Genomic DNA, 18,986 nt, shown 5'->3' on the forward strand with positions numbered 1-18,986 from the left:
TAACCCAAAATATCCAGTGATCACACAGACGGCTCTGCCTATGGAATCTTACACCTCAGTTTTCTGTCCTGTTGCTGATTTTTACATATGTGTGTGTGTATGTATGGTGGAATCAATGATGTCCACAAAGACAAGGCATCCTATTATCCTAACAAAGCCTAATTTCTCCTATTGGTACGAAAGTCAATAGAAACTCTTCAAAAAGAGGTCTAAGACATGCTACCAGTTCCAGAGAACTCTATATAAACTCCTGGGACAGAAGGTTTTTCCTGACTAGAAAGAAAGCAAGCAGCCTTTGGTGCAAGTTGACTCTCACGGGACTAGCTGACACATGAGGAGAAGATCTCCGGTTTAACTCCGGCTCTGTCACACTTCCCACGTGACCTGGGGCAAGTTATTAAGGCTTGTGCCGTTACAGGGGGACATAAAACAACGCACCACTGACTTTTGCATTGCCTTAGCGATTAGCTCAGTGCAGCTCCCTGCTCAGCGTATCAGCTTACAGGGAGCTCATCCTAAGCCTAGCTATGTAACCCCATTTCACTGCACGCGCATGAACCCCGATAGGTGATGTCCTGTATTAGTGTCAGAATTGTCCTTAAAGTTTAGCCCATGTCCTCTCTGCGCCTCAATCAAGCTGGGGCAGCAGCCCTATCTTACCGCACTAGAGGTGGTTAAAAGGCCAAGAGGTGACCAAGGCGAAATAATTAGAGGATGAATTACATCTGCATCATCAGTTCATATAAACCACCATAGATCTTTAATATTTGCAATCCTAGCTTGTTCATGTCATCAGTAAATCTATACATTAAGAGTTGGAGCCATAAAATAACTCAAATGCCCAGTGAACTTCAGCTTTGTACTTGCAGTTGGAATTTACTTAGGAGGAGTTTTACGATTTATATAGACGCTAGATTGTATTACATAATTCTGTTAACCTTCTGATCCACACTTTGCAGTATGTTGACTTATAAGTGATAGCTAGATTTAATGACTTTTTTCATCCAAAAAATGGGAATCCCCATGCCTCAACAGCAACAGGCCTATTTTCAGCCTCAGCTCACATTTTAAGTCATCCACTCATTTTCCAACTCTCTCAGTAATTAGTATAACTTTTTACAAGATTTCCTCCAAGGAAAAAGAAAATCAACAGCACAATTAGAGATACTTCCACAAGACACGCTTTTACATTTAATATTAGATTTTTAATAGACAGGAGATTAGTCACTTGCTGTCTCTTTTGTAATAGGTAGCAAACTGTTTTTGTCCCACTGGAACTGTTATTTTGAGCCTTGGGGCTGCTAAAGGTTTAAGGAGTACAGTACTAAGTACCACACACACAGAGCAAGCATGGTGATGATGAATCCTTAAGGTTCTTAAGGGAAATCATTCCTCCTCAGGTTTAAAATGATATTTATCGCACTGGATAACACCAGGGTAAAAATAAAGACACTAAATATGCGTGAGGTTATCCAGACTATCAGAAATGTCCTTTAGCTACTTCAACACCATACGGAAAGAAGGGCGTCTCCTCTACAAGGGAGATGGCAGAAATACCCATAACACACCTGCTTATCACCCAAGGAGAAAGAGAGAAGAGAGGACAAAAACACCCCTATGTATCTGTGAATGATCTGCCCTCCCTGTGACTGACTTCTGCCACCAAGTTACTTAGGCTTAGACGGTTTCCCTCAAATTACTTGATTCCCAGTTCCACATGCCAAGAACTCTCAATGAAAAGGGATTAAACACCTAACATTATTTATTGTTTGCAGATTTTACAGAGGCACATAGTTTAATCTGAACAATTACAGTATCTTCAGAAGACTCCCTCTAGACAACTCCTGGCATTTTAGCAAAGTCACACTGATCATTGTGCTATAGAACCTCATTTCATAGAAGGTACCATATATCAAAGAAAACAAGCCTAATTACCAGCACACCATAGACCACTTTGCGTCTTGAGAACTTCTTGAATGCCAAAAACGTAACTCTGCTTTCTCCCACGTAAGCGTTATAATATAGTCTCTAGTTACGTGAGCACAGGAATCATCAGAATTTCTCCCAGGACTTCTCAGGTTCATTCAACGAACCTCAACCTTTTGAGCTATCACAGTAACTGTTGATGAAGATAGCACACCTTTTCTCAAATTCCTAGCTAAGCTCATGAACAAGGGAATACTGAGTACCTGTTATAGATTCAGTTTTGGTATCATTAGGGAACCTCATATATGCAGTACTTATTGGATCCTTGCTTTCCATTATTACTTTCATATGTAAAATAAAAATCAATAAAATTTAATCAAAAAATACAAAGGGGATAAAAACCCTTGCTTTCAGATGAGCTAGGACAGGAAATTAAATCCATCCCTCCTTACAAGCAACACTTTCTGAAGCCAAAATTCCTTTTGTTCAAAGCTCTACCCTGGGGTCACAGCTGAAATGAGTTGGGAGAGGTCATCCTGATGCTAGCATACGTGAAACATGGAACTGGTCCAACTCAAATTAAGAAACACTTTCTCAGGTTGTCTTCTGCTGTGACATTGTAGAGAATACAGAATTTCTTCCCAGGGTTTCTGGATATACAGTGGTGGACAGCCTGGAATGGACAGAAGAGTTGCATGAGGCATCTATGCTGAAGATGGTGGACAGTCAGTGAATGGCCACTGGCCTGTGACCAGTGAGGCCATTAAGACACCAGTCTGCAGTCACTACTGTCTGTAATTATTCATTGGATTTATTTTCCACCTGGGATAGACTGCCACAACAGCAGAGCCAAATATAATAATGCACTAGAAAATGACCACAAATTCTAAGACAAAGTAGACCTAGTGCAAAACCCTCTCAGATTAACAGGATGCCTTTATCAGTTCATTGTATTTTCTCATAATTTTTATCTTTATTCCTACACATTCAATGAGAGCTGACAGTTGATAACTCCAGTTCTCCCTGGGGCGCATAGTGAGCTGGCATAACTGTGACAGTGATCCCAACTCTCCTCCAACTCTCTGCTTCAAGACTTCAAGTCCTAGAAAATCTGCAGACTCTGGGTTGCTACTGAAAAAGGTGGCCCTCTGTCCCTGATCCCTTTTGATCCCACTGCAACCTCTAGAAACTAAGGGTACAATACGTACCAGATCAAAGTGGCTATGTAACTAAAGCTTCAATTACCCTTTTCAGTTACTTTTAGCTAGGGCAGGAGCAGTAAAGATCAGGAGAAAACAGCCAACTTATCAACGTATTCTAGAAACATGAAGCGCTATTTTAAAGGATATTCTTCAGCCTGCATTGCTAAAACCATATAAAGCAACAATCAGCTGCACTGCAGTAAATCCTGCCTCTGCCCTAAAGCTTTTTGGCATATTTTTGTTCTTTGCACTTGACCACAAAGTAGAACAAAAGCCCTTATCCTATCTCTGTGCTTATCATGTACCCTTCTAAAGAGGTGGTGTCCGACTTCCTCCCATTCAGCACAAAAAATCCTACAGGTGACGGAGGGATACCATAGTGGTATAAAAAGGTACAGGCACTACGGATGATCTCCTTTACTTTCCTGACTATTCAGCCCTGTTGTGAACTGTTAAGTCATGTCAAGTTACATTTTAGGGGTACTTCACCTTTACCACCTTCCTTAAGATGATATGCAGGTAGCAATGACGTAGCTCTGAATATCACCATTTCCGAGCCGTTACGAGATGGTAAATGCTATATAACTGTACATTAGTATTTCAAAAGGATAATCCATGAATGAGGGAATTATTTTTTTTTTTTTTAACTGCTTCAAAAGGCAGTGTCAGCAATTCAATACTAATTGTCACTTTTCCCGTTTCCAATAACACTATGCCCACAAACAAAAGAACACAGGAATAGCCTTCCTCTCTAAGGAGAACCCTAAAATTCAGCTGAGATTAAAGGGAATCATCATCTTCGTAATGACAGCTGAATTGCCCTGTGGTATTTCCTTCACGTAAACGTCAGAGATATAGGAACAGAGTCCACCTCTAAGATGCCAGAAGACTATCTACATGCCTTTGAAGTGCTTTCCTGCAATCTTTTTGTTTTTAAATGAATGAGTCTCAAACAAACAGGTGAAAAAGTTGGGTAATAATGCCTCTATCTATTAGTTGTTGGTTAATATTTCATCTCTCTTCTTTTGATTTGCTTCAAGATGATAACCATAAACCTTTTTTCTAGTATATTAGCATTGAGTAGGATGATTTCAAGAGAGATTCTGCATTTCTTGATAAATAAAATAGTTTTTTTAAAAAATGAAAAAAGTGGGTCAGCACGTAAAAGAATGATGCACTGAGGCTTAGTTCATACAAATTTATTTTGCCTCAATATCTCAAAGGGTTCTCTCTCAGAGGGCACATTTAAGTTTTAAAATGAGAAATGAGAAATAGAATTTTGTGACTAATTGCTTTATAACAGTAGAATGTAAACCTGACTTGCGAGATGTTTAGTACTTTCACATCATCACAACATATAAACTCTTAGAAGCCTAGAGGTTTCAAAGAACACAGAAAGGTAAAAGAAAAACCCAAATGGTACACAGTATGAAACTCTAAAGCTACCCAGGATAAATATGTTTATAGCTGATCATTACCGATATGCCTCGGAAGTATAAATGGAGTTAAACTCTGGTATTTCAGAATCAAACAAACATATCTGCCCAACAATACATATCTTAATGTATTATATCAGCATCAACAATGCTGAGTGAGTAGCTAGTTTTTTAGGGCTGAATAATTATTCTCAGAAAGTAATTTTGGAACCACATAAAAGATATCTCCCACCTCCTTTCCCTCACGCCCCCCCCCGATAATAAAAATAGTATTGAAAAAAGAACATGAGAAATCTGTTTGCCTCAGAATTCACATATTGCTTTATCTCTTGAAGAAAAAAAAATAATCAAATAATCTCTTGGGTTGCCATAAAAATACCCAAACATACAGCCTAACCCAACCTTTTGCCCACTGTCCAGCTTTTTTAATATCATATTTGAATATATCCCATCTGAAAGCATATATGATTTCTACAGTCTTTTTCTTGCTTTTGTTTCATCAGGATAAACTGAAGCTCATGTGATTCACACATGACGTGATGGGACAAATACACTGGAAATTATTTTTGCTACATCATGCATCTTTTCTGTAATTCCAATTGAGTAGAAAATTTTCTTCCCAAGCAATAATATACCTCTAGTTGATAAAGTCATGTGAGCACATGAATAGCAAGGAAAAAAAAAAACATTAATGGTGATCTAAAACATAAAACTATTTTTATGAAGCATTTTGATGAACACCAGCAAGAGACATAATGTAATTATTGTGGCTATTAGGCTGTTATTTACGTCAAATTTGTTGCTTTTGCTGCTTCAGAAGCATTTTAGGATTATAGGACTCTTGAGAGTCTATCAAATGTACTGGCAGATGCAACAAGTAAGCGAATGAGGCAATAGCTCACTGCTTTACAACATGAAAACTAAATGTTAAATAACTAGATTTGAAAATGAGAAATATAAGGCACTAAGGATAATGGTATAAATGTAATAAAAAGAAAGCACTGTGTAAGAAAACCAAAGGCAATGCTGCCATACATTTTCCTGTCCCCTGTTATTATCTAATATCAAGTTAATTTCTTGTATTATAAAAGCGTTAAGAAAATTAAGCATTGAAATATGGTATCATGAAAAATTGAGACATGCAGGAACAAATGAGGGATATAGCCCAGAATATACTGTCATCGTCTCTTCCTGTGTCAATATGATCACAGACTGATTCAGTCACTCGTAGTTCAAAATGAAAATAAGTTTCTCTACTAGTAGCAGGACCAGCATCTGGTTCCAGGCAGTGTAAGCCAATAACTCCTTCAATACTAGAGAACTGCAACCCAAAAGTGCAAGCAGAAAAGTATCAAAAGAAATGCTATCTTTGTAACATTTCCAGCAATAAGTATAAGGAAAAGGAAATTGCTGAACAAAGCTTATCCACGGTACAGTTCAAATACGTTTGGAGATAAGGCAGTAAATGGTCATATCCAGACATTAAGGTTCTACTGAGAGACGGCCAAGCTTTGTCTATAATTATTTTGCACTTGCTTGGATCAATGGCCTCATTCCTGCCATAAGCACAGAGAACAATAACATATTCTCCAATGGAATAACAAACATTTGTAACCAAAAATATAAACGTGAATAAAGTATTTTAAGAGGATCATGACACCCATTAGTATCATATCAGAACATCTTGCTCAATGTCTCCACAGCAGCTATGGATACAGGAAAGTGCTATCAATCATGTTTTGCAAACTAGGAAAATCCAATAAATATGCATCTTTAGCCACCTCAATAAATTTTCCAAACCCATCCCACCTGGCATGCTTCCAGTCCAACGGGAAACACAGGAGAACACACAGGAATCCACATCTTCCACTTTTGGCCATTCTTCTTCTCAATCATCACTAGCACAGCAGAGATGCCCAGTTTCAGGTACAATGAGAAACGGCACTAACCCAAGAAAACATTCTGAAAATGCAGTACTCCTTTTGTCTCATCTTTCTATTCTATTCTATTTACCTCATTACATGAGGAATTAAGAAAAAGAAAGATCAGCCAGCTTCCAAAGGAAATAAGGAAAGGATGGCACATATTAGGATGTACCTCCCCGATTCAATCAGTGTTTAAGTGTTTCCCAAGTAATATTTCTGAGCCACAGGTTAATTCCCATCACACCACTTTCTGTTTGGTTTTTTGGTCATCTACATGGCAATAGAGGGATGGAAGACAGACACTTCACAAAGAAGAACAGAAGTGCTATACAGATGCTACGAGTAGTAAGCCCATCTAATAATCTCATGGGTCAGGATTTAGAGTGTTACAAAATTATTATTGCCCGAGAATGAAATCAGAAGAATAGGGGAGAACTTTATAATTGCTTCACCATTAATCTGGAACACTGTCACAAGCCCATAATAAGCAAGGCACGGAGAACTTCAAATCATATTTGACAGATGGGCTTAATTAGTTATTCTCATACAGACTCATAATATTTGCTGTTAATATTCATTCTAAAACACCCTGCTGGCTGTGATAATATTTATATGTTAATCCTGTTACGATAAGCTTTTGGTGCCAAAACCTCTCCAAATAAAATGACTGATATATTTCAAACTTTGATAAAGAAATGCTCAGGCATCCTGGTTAAGTTTGCCACTTGCACAAGTGCCTCCTTAATCCGTGAAATTACACCTGTTACAGTAAGTTAGCTTTATTAACACTATTTTCTGATCCATGTAAAACTATCAGAAACACAAAGGTATTGAATCTTTAGTTAATTAACATTGCCACCTTTGCATTCATGTGATCGGATCTCTGATTTTTAAAAGTAATTAAACAATATGCAGAGTTTGTCAAATTTCTAAATGAACTACGGAGGCAAACAATTTGGTAAGAGACATCAGTATTTAGCTGTTATCCATATTTAGTGACATCAAACATGTCTAGATAAGGAAAAAACTTTTTCCCAAAACATATTGAGCACACTCTCTTTCCCCATATAATGCTTGATCTTACTTCTTAAAATGAATAGCAAAACAGATATGACTAAATTTAATGAGGAAAACAACATACTGAATAATGCATTGCAAATATTTTACATTTGTTTACAAATAATGAGGAAGCAGTTCTCAAAAGTGAGAAAACCACAAAATTTCAACTGGGAACTCAGATGGAATAAGTCAAACCAGAAGTTATACGAGAGTTACGCATATAACCTCGGTAAGTTTGCAGATGATGTCAAATGGGGAGGGGGGAGGAGTGTTGATCTGCTGGAGGGTAGGCAGGCTCTGCAGAGGGACCTGGACAGGCTGGATCGATGGGCCAAGGTCAATTGTGTGAGGTTCAACAAGGCCAAGTGTCAGGTCCTGCACTTGGGCCACAGCAACCCCATGCAACGCTACAGGCGTGGGGAAGAGTGGCTGGAAAGCTGCCTGCCAGAAAAGGACCTGGGGGTGTTGGTTGACAGCCGGCTCAATATGAGCCAGCAGTGTGCCCAGGTAAGCCAACAGCATCGTGGCTTCTATCAGAAATAGCGTGGCCAGCAGGACTAGGGCAGTGATCATGCCCCTGTACTGGGCACTGGTGAGGCCGCACCTCGAATGCTGTGTTCAGTGTTGGGCCCCTCACTCCCAGAGAGACATTGAGGGGCTGGAGCGTGTCCAGAGAAGGGCAACGAAGCTGGGGAAGGGTCTGGAGCACAAGGCTGATGGGGAGCGGCTGAGGGACCTGGGGTTGTTCAGCCTGGAGAAAAGGAGGCTGAGGGGAGACCTCATCACTCTCTACAACTACCTGAAAGGAGGGTGTGGAGAGGTGGGGTCGGTCTCTTCTCCCAGGTAACAAGTGATAGGACGAGAGGAAATGGCCTCAAGTTGTGTCAGGAGAGGTTTAGATTGGATCTCAGGAAAAATTTCTTTACTGAAAGGGTGGTCAAGCATTGGAACAGGCTGCTCAAAGAGGTGGTGGAGTCACCATCCCTGGAGGAGTTCAAAAAACGTGTAGACGTGGCACTTCAGGACACAGTTTAGTAGGCATGGGGTGTTGGGGTGACAGTTGGACTAGATCATCTTAGTGGTTTTTTCCAACCTTTGTGATTCTGTGATTCTATTCTATATACCTTGTCTTCACTTGATTTTCTTTCCAGTAAAATCTAATGAGCTTACATTTCTTTTAATAAACATGAAGCAATGCTTATACTCAGCATGTGAAAGTACACAGAATCCACAACCCCTGCATGAAAGGTGACATAATTTAATTTTTTTTTGTGTACATGGGGTCATTTTGAAGGCCTGCCACTGAATGATGAATAGTGAAGAGAAATAAGTTGCCAAGCTTCAGTTCACCCATGAGGTTGCATTATATTTTCCTGATGAGGAAGAGAAATCAGGCAAATGCACTGTATGGATTCAACAGGATAAAGTGTGATGGAAAACTCATCATTGAAATAATCTTTGATTCTGATCCAGTGCCCATTTCAGTCAATGAAAACATTCACAGTGTCTTCACATAGCTTTGAACTGGGATTTTAAAGAATCTGTCTGACAGATTGTGCTAGACAGTAGGAAGTTCTGACCTTGGCATACATACACATTGCTGCTTTGACCAATAAAATCCCATCAGGTATGAGACAATATATGGTTTAGATGATAAAATTCAGCATACTGTAGCAGAGAAACTGTAGAATCCAAGTTATAATAAGGAGAAAGTGATTTATGTCATGATTATGAAGGGAAATTCTTCCCTTCCTCTTTTTTTTCATATATCCAGATTACAAAGGCATGAAACTTCCTAGTTATTAGGCTCAGAGGGTATTTATTTAAAAATTCTAAACCACGTAATGAATCCCCAAAGTCTACAAGATTTTGTAAAATTTCAGAATTAAATCACAGCACCGAACTTCCACGTTATATGGCAAGTTTTCTAACAGCAATGCCAAACAATACATACGCAGGCAGCCAGAGCCTTATAAATATGCACTTGACATACAGTTCCAGAAACAATGAACAAGAAGCAAGTAAATGATATAAAAATGTATTCATTAAAGCAATCAGTTGTAATTAGAAGAGGAACATCCACCTGCCAGATGAAGGCTGTTTGAGACAGGTCAGTGTTCCATCTAAGTTGTTGCACAATGAGAATGGAAAATGGAAAATCTATTCCCTTCTGCAGATTAAAAATTCATATAAATCTCACCAACAAAAACGTGGGTTTGATACCAGAAGTACGTTTTCGTTTCCCCTGGATTTAAACAAAAAAAAAAACAAACAAAACAAAACAAAAAACCAAAAAAAACCCCAAACCACAAACAAACAAACAAAAAAACCAACCACCAAACAAACCCAAAAATCCCAACAAAACCACCCCAAACCAAAACCCAACCCACCAAAAAACCCCCAAGCAAAAATAAAAAAATCAAACCAAAAAACCCCACCACAAAGAGCCCTATAATTACCCCCTGCTATAATGCCTGGCAGCAAATAATTTGAAGATATTAAACTAGTCACAACCGAATTCTAAGATATGAAACACGTTCTTCTAAATACTCTGTGAAAGCAATATTTCCTGCTAGTTTTAACTTCCTTTGAGTATTAGAATTAAATAACATTTTGTTCAAAGTGTACGTGGGAGAATTAGCAATGCACTACAAAATAAAGACAGCCATAGCTTTTCCAAAAGCATTTTCATCGTGCACTATAATAAAACTTATTAAAATCACAGCAAAATGCTTTGAAAAGGAAAAACAACCGTTAGTTATTAAAAGATAGACTGCTGGAAATGACCTACCTGTTTTCAGAGGCAGCAGATTTCCTCTGGCAAACAATAACAGCTGGTGCGTATTTCCCGGTATAATCCATGCTCTCTCTGATGTCCCATAAGTATGGGCTGCTGGCTCTTACACTGAAAACGTTCACACCTTTCTTCACCTTTGCCCTAGGAGGGACAAGAGGATATGTCACCAATTATACAAAACGTCAGCTCGATCTGTTACTTATTGCTTCATTATTTTCTCATTACTGCCCCACAGAAAATGCTACCACTCATTAGAGTTCAACAGTATTACAAGGAAAAGAGATGAGAGAATTAATTAAGAATTCCATATTTTGAAGAAATGATACCAAGATAGAAATCTTACTGAACTGATGGTAATTACAGCTTTAGTCATAGCTAAATTGCAGAGTAGATACGTTCTGGAGCACAGTTCTCACTCCTGCTCTTCCATTATCCACACTGTGGGCATCACTGAGCGTGTTTAAGGCTCTCTCTTGACTAGAAGTTATTGTATTGGAGAGAAAAGTATCATTTTTGGCCCCAAAAGAAGTCAGTGCTGCTGTGGCTTATATCTGGAGTGAGGCGCTGAGAACCGTTGCCAGGTCTCATATTACGAGCAAAATCCACCTTTTCTCCCCCCCCCCCCCCCCCCGATTACTCAAAGATGACATTTCATCTTTGCTCCAATTTTCATCATCTTTCTGAGTCCACAATATTTCTTCATTTTCTTTTAATACTGTTGGCTTTAACTGTTCTATCAGCTCTAATCCTAAAAATACTTAGAAATATTCTTATTTTTCCGATAGTGAGTGGTTTCTTGGGAAGTCTGTTTTTCTATGTATGAGGTTAAACAATAGGAAAAGCTGTATGACAAAAATGTTAGTCACGACAACTGGCCTGGCTCCTACCGAGAAGTACGTTCTGGTTCTCATGCGTTAGCACAATATTTCTGGTTTTGAATAACCAGTGGAGAAAAGGAACAATATATATATTTTTTTAAATATCTGTTTTACTTCCTCTTAGCAGGGGGTATAATCCCTAATTCTCTCTCCCCCTTTCTTTAAGTAAATATCTAAATATGTATCTTAAGGCACTACTGAATTAGTCCACAGCTATATAATGTTGGCCAATTTACTGAATTAGGAGTTTCTGGTGTTGTTAACTTTTGGGTTCCGAATGTGTTTACAAAAACAAAAAGTCCATTGTGGTCAAACAGCCTCATATATGAGCTGTCAGGAAATGACAGTTTAATTATATTTGCTTAAAATCTTATACACAAAATCCATTCAGCGTTATGGCAAGTTCTCAATTCTGGGCAAAAACACAAAAAGGTATGTGATTTTTTGTATAAACAGCTGCTGCCATGCAGAGACGCTAATATCAGTAAAACAAGCACTATCAACTCTGCCTCCGCATGAAATTACTAGTGAAATCTTTGAAGGACAACATCCACACAGATGTTTTCAGAACAAAAAGCCAAAGGATTCCTTCAACTGTCTTGGACAAAAAGAGTTATATCGCATTTCTTCTACCACTAACTCAATAGCAGTGGCTGTAATTTCCTTAGCACACCTGAAGGAATTAGTACATGAAGGCTTCCAATTTGTGCTCAAGTTCTTCTATGCTAATTTCACAAAATGTATTTTAAGCAGGTGCAGTTACTGCTCCTAGACCACAAACATCCCTCAGGACAAGAGATCAATGGTCAAAGAAAAGTGGAAATTAAACTGCATTCCTGGCATCTTAGAGAAAGAGAGGGAGACACAGAAAGGCCAGACAATCTGGATGAAACATTTTTCAGCGTATGTCTTTAGCTATTCCTAGTGACCAGCATCTGGTCCTGCCTTTCTGTTCCACCTCAAGAAAGGAAAACTGCTGGGTGTCAACTAAGACCAACGAGAGAAAAACGATTCCCACTTCACAGGGAAGTGAGGGTGGTTCAGATCTTTCCAAGTTAAGCTGGCTATGATTAAGAAACTCATACCCACCCTTCTAGCTCTCTAATGTGCTAGCTGTCTCTCCAGTAGTTGATCACAGCTGATGAGAAGGTGCCGGTGTGGGATTTGGGCCACCTAGCTCAGCTTACGTATTTGAAAAGGCAACTGTCTCGATGGAGCCAACCCACCGTGCTCAGCTCTAGCACGGGACAGTAACAGAATCCCTCCCAGCCAGAGACTGCTTGCGAGGTGCAAGTGAGTGGCTGGTTTCATTCCACAAAGCCACGTATACCTGGAGCTTGTGCCGTAAGGCTGGCCCCTCGGGTTTGCCGTGTAGGTACAGCAGACCACCGGTGCGGCACACAGTACATTCGATCAGTGACCAATTGCTGCCCCCAGTCTGCACATGCCGATGAGTATGGCTAAGGTTTCGACATGTCATGGAGCCTCCCTGGGACTCGTGCAGGAACACCGATCCTGTTGTGAGACATTTGGAAGTCCTGGACAACGATATTAAGCTCGTGAATTCTGCTGGACAACATTTGGGGCGGTGGGGGTGGGCAAAAAATGGTACATGTCCTGGAAACCCAGACGGACAGTAGCCTTACATAAAAGCAACCATATTCCCATGACTGGAGGTTAAGAGCAATTACTATGTTACAATTGCTACTTAAAAACACACAACAGATGATATTGACTATACAACAGCTATGTTTTTATATGCTTTATTAACAAAGCTGGTGGGGAATCAGGAAAAAAGCAGCCTTAGAGCATAGCATATTCTACCTTGCTCTGCTGGCACATATTCAATTGCTTTACTGCAATCAAGAAAGCTGTGCAGGGTCTCAGTACTGCTAAGTAAACAGACACGCACTGAAAATCGAGGAAATTTCTCACTTATATTTTAAAAAGCATTAAAACCCACATTAAAATAAGTGTACAAACACAGACACATAATAGATACCACCCTCTTATTTTCCTCTCTGGATTCTTTTAAATGCCAGAGTGATGAGACAAACCAGAAAAACGGACACAAAACCAGTAAAGACAAGCTGAGTTTGTTTATCCTCGACATTCACTTTATCCAAGGATAAACTGCCATCCTGCACTGATTCCTAATGTTTCAAAACAAACGCAGATCCTTGCGTACACTCCTTGGGGTAATTGCCGTCTATGGACCAGGATTTCCTAGGAGAGCTTTTTATAAGGTCTAACTTAGTAATCTATTAAAAGCCCCAAACTCCTGATTTTACTGAAAATTAACAAACAAGATTGTTGTTTTCTACAGAATTAGAGGTTAGGAACTCTTTTTGAAGAATCAGTTAAATATACTTCTATAATTAGCACAAAAGCTTCAGTTCCATGATCCCAGGAAATGCTTTTTCCTCTAGTATGTCTCGATGCTGTGTTTGCCACTGTTGAGGAACTGCAGAATTCTAGTCACCCAATTTACAATGGCAGTAGCACTTTGCGATTACCGAAGAATGACCTGGATGAAACAGGGTTAATAATTGAAGGTATTTTATTTGTCAACAGATAAAACTGAAGATACCTGAGGTGAAAACACTATGACTGCTGCCAGGGCTCAATTACTTTCTTGCAAATCTTTATTGAATTGTCTGGCTGTCACAGGGCAAGCTGGGTCTTCAACCCTTCAGCTGCTCTTGAGAGTGCTCATGAGACAGCCTCTTGGTTCAGCCACAGTTCAGCCTACTAAGACTTCTCTACTGCAATACAGAAAAAGGCATCTGACAAAGCTTTTTCAGATATTTGCTCACAGCTAGCAGTCTAAGTACAACAGATTGTATGTTTGCTTAAAACACTGTGGCTGGGCAGCAGAAAGTAAAGTTGTTTGAGTATTCTGTGCCCATCACTTTGTATTGGGCCAGATTCTACTGTGGAAAAGAAGAGAAAAGAAAAGACTTATTAAACATTTCAGTTGTGGTTGGTTTTGGTTGGTTTTGTTTGGTGGGGATTTTTTGGTTGGTTGGGTTTGGTTTTGGTTTTTTTAACCGAACAAGGAACCTATCCAACTAAACACTTCCATAGGTGTTTCTACAGGCAGTTATTTACCTCTGGATCACTGCTCACAGCGCAGCACGTTAGTTACTGGGACTCATAAGTAGCTCACCCCTTGCACCAAATCAACCATGGCAAACAAAGCCCTTGGGAGTCCTCAATCTCTGAAAAGCCGTCAGTGCTGACAGGGTACAAATCAAGGGAAGAGAGAAAGAAAAAAAAAAACCCATAGAAGGAACTCCCAGAATCAATACATCACACCTGAGATAAAGGAAATACGTTTCCTAAGTTCATAAAGATAGCGATTCCCAATTCTATCTCATGACTCACTAAACACCATGTTTACTCTAGTGATAAGAGGCCTCAATCCGACCAATTAAAATGCAGGCAATGTCCTTTCTCATTTATCAGAGCGACTGTTTTAGCATCTCCCGGTTTTTGCAGTTTACAACCAGTTAGCGCTTAGCTTTCAGCCCCTGTCATTACTGCAGGCTGGTAATGGCTGTGAAATTGTTACTTAAGTGTTGTATCAAGTGGAACAGCTGGCTAGTGAAAAATAACAGCGGTACAGCACGTGTGCTGCTAAGTGCCACGGTACAGCCTCAACAAAGCCTCTGGTTTGAAGCACCACAGGGAAGGGAAAGGGAGCCGGAGAGAGCAGGCACACACGCAGATTCACCCTCAAGACGTGCAAGAGATCAAAGACGAGGAGCGCGCAGAAGCTGCGGATATCCTGCCACAGGCAGGACTGCCCTCTCCACATTTTACTCCTGACAATGTCCCCCGTGCAGCATACAAATATCACACATCCCTCCGTTCCAAAACAAAGTGCAAATAAACAGGGAACCTAACCCCTAAACAGCTCTAAAAAAAGATGTTTTAGACCCATGACATTGAATCTAGTTTTCTATTACTGCGAGCGCTCGGGGCAAAGATCTGTGGGAACCTTTCATGCTCCTTCCAAGAAAGTGAGCTACTTTCAACATCAAAGGAATAAAAAGAAAAGGGAGGCTGTTAACACAGGTGCTACCACTGGTTATCATCTTGTTACCAGTGGCAACTAGAAGGTGGCAGATAAATTGTGTGCAGAAGGGTACATTTTTGAGAGCTTCTAGGCACCTAACAGATGTCGCAGTGGGCTCCGAATTTGCCTTGTCACTGTACCTCCCCAAAGCACTTCAGAAATAACTTGAGGGGGGTTCTATTTCTGTTTATCTGTAGTACTTTTTCCTGCACAGAGCCTAATCTTAACCCAGCAACGGAGAGAGACCAAAGCAGTGTTCAGCTGTACGGGCTGGCAGTCTTTGCCAATATTCACCACCTTTGGACTGTGACGACAGTAACAGGCGTGAGAGAGGCTTGTCTCCCACCAGTCCATTTGAAACCAAAGACAAGCAAAACGTAAGTGGAGACGGACCTGACCATAGCTCTTCATGTCATAAGACAAAGAAATTGGGTCCATTTCCACCCACTGGGAAGTCTGATGCACTGACCTAAGACAGCAGCAAAATACCCCCTGTAAAAAACCCTGGAAGTATTCACGGTCCTAACCTGTAAATACCCAATATGCGTCATTGCCCAGCGCCCATTTTTGCTGATGGCTATACCACAGGTTGCTCTTTACGCAAGCTCTTTCCAGTGACATCACCTCTGATCCCATAACAAATTACAGCTGCTGGAGTTGGAAACATCCAGTTTGTATTTCCTGGGGCTCCACTGATGCTAGCTTTGACGAGGCTGAAGAGCTAAACCAGCCATCCTCCAGACTAACCATGGGCTGACAGGCCTCATCGGGCTCTTTCTAAAGACCAGAGTTAAATGTCATAGCTTGAGAATCAGGTGGTATGGGACCAGATGCTACTATGGGATCTAAAATCTAGGCAGCAATTTGGCATGACTAAGCTGGGGAACTATTCAAACAATTCCCAGGTAGCTGTCTCTTGCTGGCGAGTCAGTAAGAGCAGAATGATCACTGTCTCAAAAGCTAACACTGAGTACACTAAATGCAGTCATCCTCTACAGTATCTGAGGTCATTCTGTTGCTGCACATTGCACAAATAAGATCATTTTGATATCAGAACACTTCATTCTGACATTTGCATCCTGACGTTTCACCTCCTGCAAACAGCCTCCTCCCCTTCCCGAGACTTGATCCTACTAAGCAATCCCAAGACCAGTTCTATTCTCTTTTCAAGCATAAAAAGAGGAATACGTGTTACTGCTGACCATCATCCCTCAGACTATTGCCAATTTTTTTTGGTTTTGGTTACTCGCAACAGGTTCGGAGAGGCGATCTACAACCAAGGGAAAAAAAGCAGCTTATGCTTTCCTCCTGGGAATGCTGGGATGTTTACGCAGCAGTAACTCATTTCTTGCCTCACACTGCATGCGCTGCATCTGCAGCTCTCTGTGCTTAAAGAATCGTATTAAAATGCACTGAAACATCAGATAGCAATGGAAAACAGCAACAAATTTTCTGCCTTTACTTCAGGACAGGCTTCTTTTTCATTTTGGAGTACCAAAATTAAAACCAACACAGGTAAGAGAAGTTTGTGAATGCCAGAAAAGCTGGTAAACTAATGAATAGCACTGGAATGAGAATTAAGTATGTTAGTTCGAGAGCACAACAGACATAACAAAAGTAAAAGAGGGTGAAGCACGGAGCCAAGCTTCCTACTGAAAGCAAAAACCGAGGTAATTCAGCAAAAACCAGCAGGCCCCTTTGTCTTTCCAGTCTCCCTGAAAATCCGTATTTGGGGCAGTCTCCTCCCTGAAAATCCGTATTTGGGGCAGTCTCCACCTGTTTGAGAAGTCCTCAATGGATTAGAGCTTCTTGGTACTGGAAGCCACCACTTCTTCCACCTCAGCTAGTGCTGGAACTTGTGTTACTGGGGGGGGGGGGGTCGGTCTTGTAGCAAAAGAGGAATCAAAGTAAACACTTTTAGCGTAAGTGTCCCAGTCACTTCCTTTTGCAAAAGCCTTTTTTCCCTATTGATTTCTATAGGCTGACCCAGACACATTTCTTATATAAGCAGAGCTGATCAAATTAACCACCCCACAGCGCAAGGAGGACTGGTTGGAATTTGCGTTCCCGGCATTTCCACTTCTAATTTTATGTACAACATTAGGGTGATGCTAAATTTATACACTTTAAGGCCATACTCTTCTTTTGCCTCCCTCTGCAGTTTCATTGCTTTTTCTGGCTGAAGCTAATATAGGACAGAATTTGAGCCTGAAAGAGATTCATCTCTTTGAACATCAGTCAAAAATAAAATGTGTCTGTCATTGAGAAAACAGGCAGAACTCAGCCTGTTTTTGTTAGACTTCAGGCTTATTTGCAGTGAGTGGATGAAAACCAAGCGTACAAAGGCTTTCTGGATCTGTATCTATCACAAACCCTGAAGAAATAAAGACCATTAAAAAAAAAAAAAGTGTTTTCCCTATCAGGAGCAAGCCTTCAAGTTGAAACTCTTTCAATGGAAGGAACTGTCTTTGAGAAGGGCCCATTTAAACAAACTGTTTTAGAACTGACTACACAAAATTGCAGCTTTCTCAGTGCAAGAGGAATGACATATCACAAAAATTAGGTCATGTAGTAAGACGCTTCATACCAACCATCTGAATGTCTGGCTTTTAATTTCATAATCAATTTTGGCATGGCTTATAAAAAGTAGGATTTGGATGCCAGGATTTAACATACAGAGATGGCTTCTGTAAGGCTTTTTTTGGTTTGTTTTCCCCGTTGAATACTTCATGTACAAACCAGTGTTGGCAGTTGTTTTCAGAGAAGATGCCTCGAAGTTTCTTCAGATTACACTAATAGTTTCACTGATTGAAAATCCACAGCAGAAGAGAATCGGGAGTCCCTGGGATACTGATGGAGTTAGAATAATTTATGGAGAGCGGTCTAGCACAACATAAGCTATTTAAAGCTGTATAATATACCCACAAACTCTTATTAAGGTTTGTGGTTTTCAGCCCTGTGAGACAGAAACCAGTTATCATTATGCATCACCATGAAAGCAGATTAAAATTAAATCAATCTGTTTATCTATGGGTTTGCAATGCAGCTTTTCCAAGGCATAACATGTTCTCCATCTAATTAACATTTCACAAGGAAAAACCATTCCACCCAGACACTAAACCGCCCTCATTCAAATGGAGATATTACAAAAATACAGCCCAGGTGGATTTATAACAAAATTTAATTAGCGAAAGGGCACAAGACCTATTTAGGCTTCAAAAGTTGAATTGTGCATACCAGGAGTTAAATAAAATAGATCTCTTTGTAATACGCATCTTGGACTTGATAAAATTGCTTATTGCACTTACAGTTTATGTGCATGCACACAGTTGCATATACATGTATACATGCACACATTACACACACAGATTTAGATTTTATTCCTGTGGCTTTCAAAAAGAAAGTCCTTATTAAAAACATGTTTTGCAAGATGTAAAATGCACAAGTGTCTGGAGAATTAAAAGGAAAGAATGCATACAAATCAATTTAAAGCAGAAACAAATATAGAGCTTGTAGCTCTGACCTCTGTTCACTTACTAAACAAGCCATGAGAGGGCCCGATCCTCAGCAGGAACCAGGACCCTTCACGGCCTGCAGAATGGGATCTTTTTGTTTTTAGAAAGACCCTGAATTAATGCTCAGGAATCAAACCTGAGGAGTTATGTGAGTAGTAGGAACAGCA

General features: G+C 40.1%; 1 protein-coding gene across 1 annotated transcript in view; it reads right to left on the bottom strand.

The window, feature by feature from the left end:
* The window catches only part of TMEM132D (transmembrane protein 132D), a 277,426-nt gene that overhangs the window by 154,558 nt on the left and 103,882 nt on the right, over positions 1–18,986 (bottom strand). Inside the window, exon 3 of the mRNA XM_075515941.1 lies at positions 10,340–10,486. Coding sequence (XP_075372056.1) covers positions 10,340–10,486 — 147 coding nt within the window. The remainder of the gene's footprint in view (positions 1–10,339; positions 10,487–18,986) is intronic.

Source organism: Mycteria americana, chromosome 13 (genome assembly GCF_035582795.1).
Source record: "Mycteria americana isolate JAX WOST 10 ecotype Jacksonville Zoo and Gardens chromosome 13, USCA_MyAme_1.0, whole genome shotgun sequence".
Lineage (NCBI taxonomy): Eukaryota > Metazoa > Chordata > Aves > Ciconiiformes > Ciconiidae > Mycteria > Mycteria americana.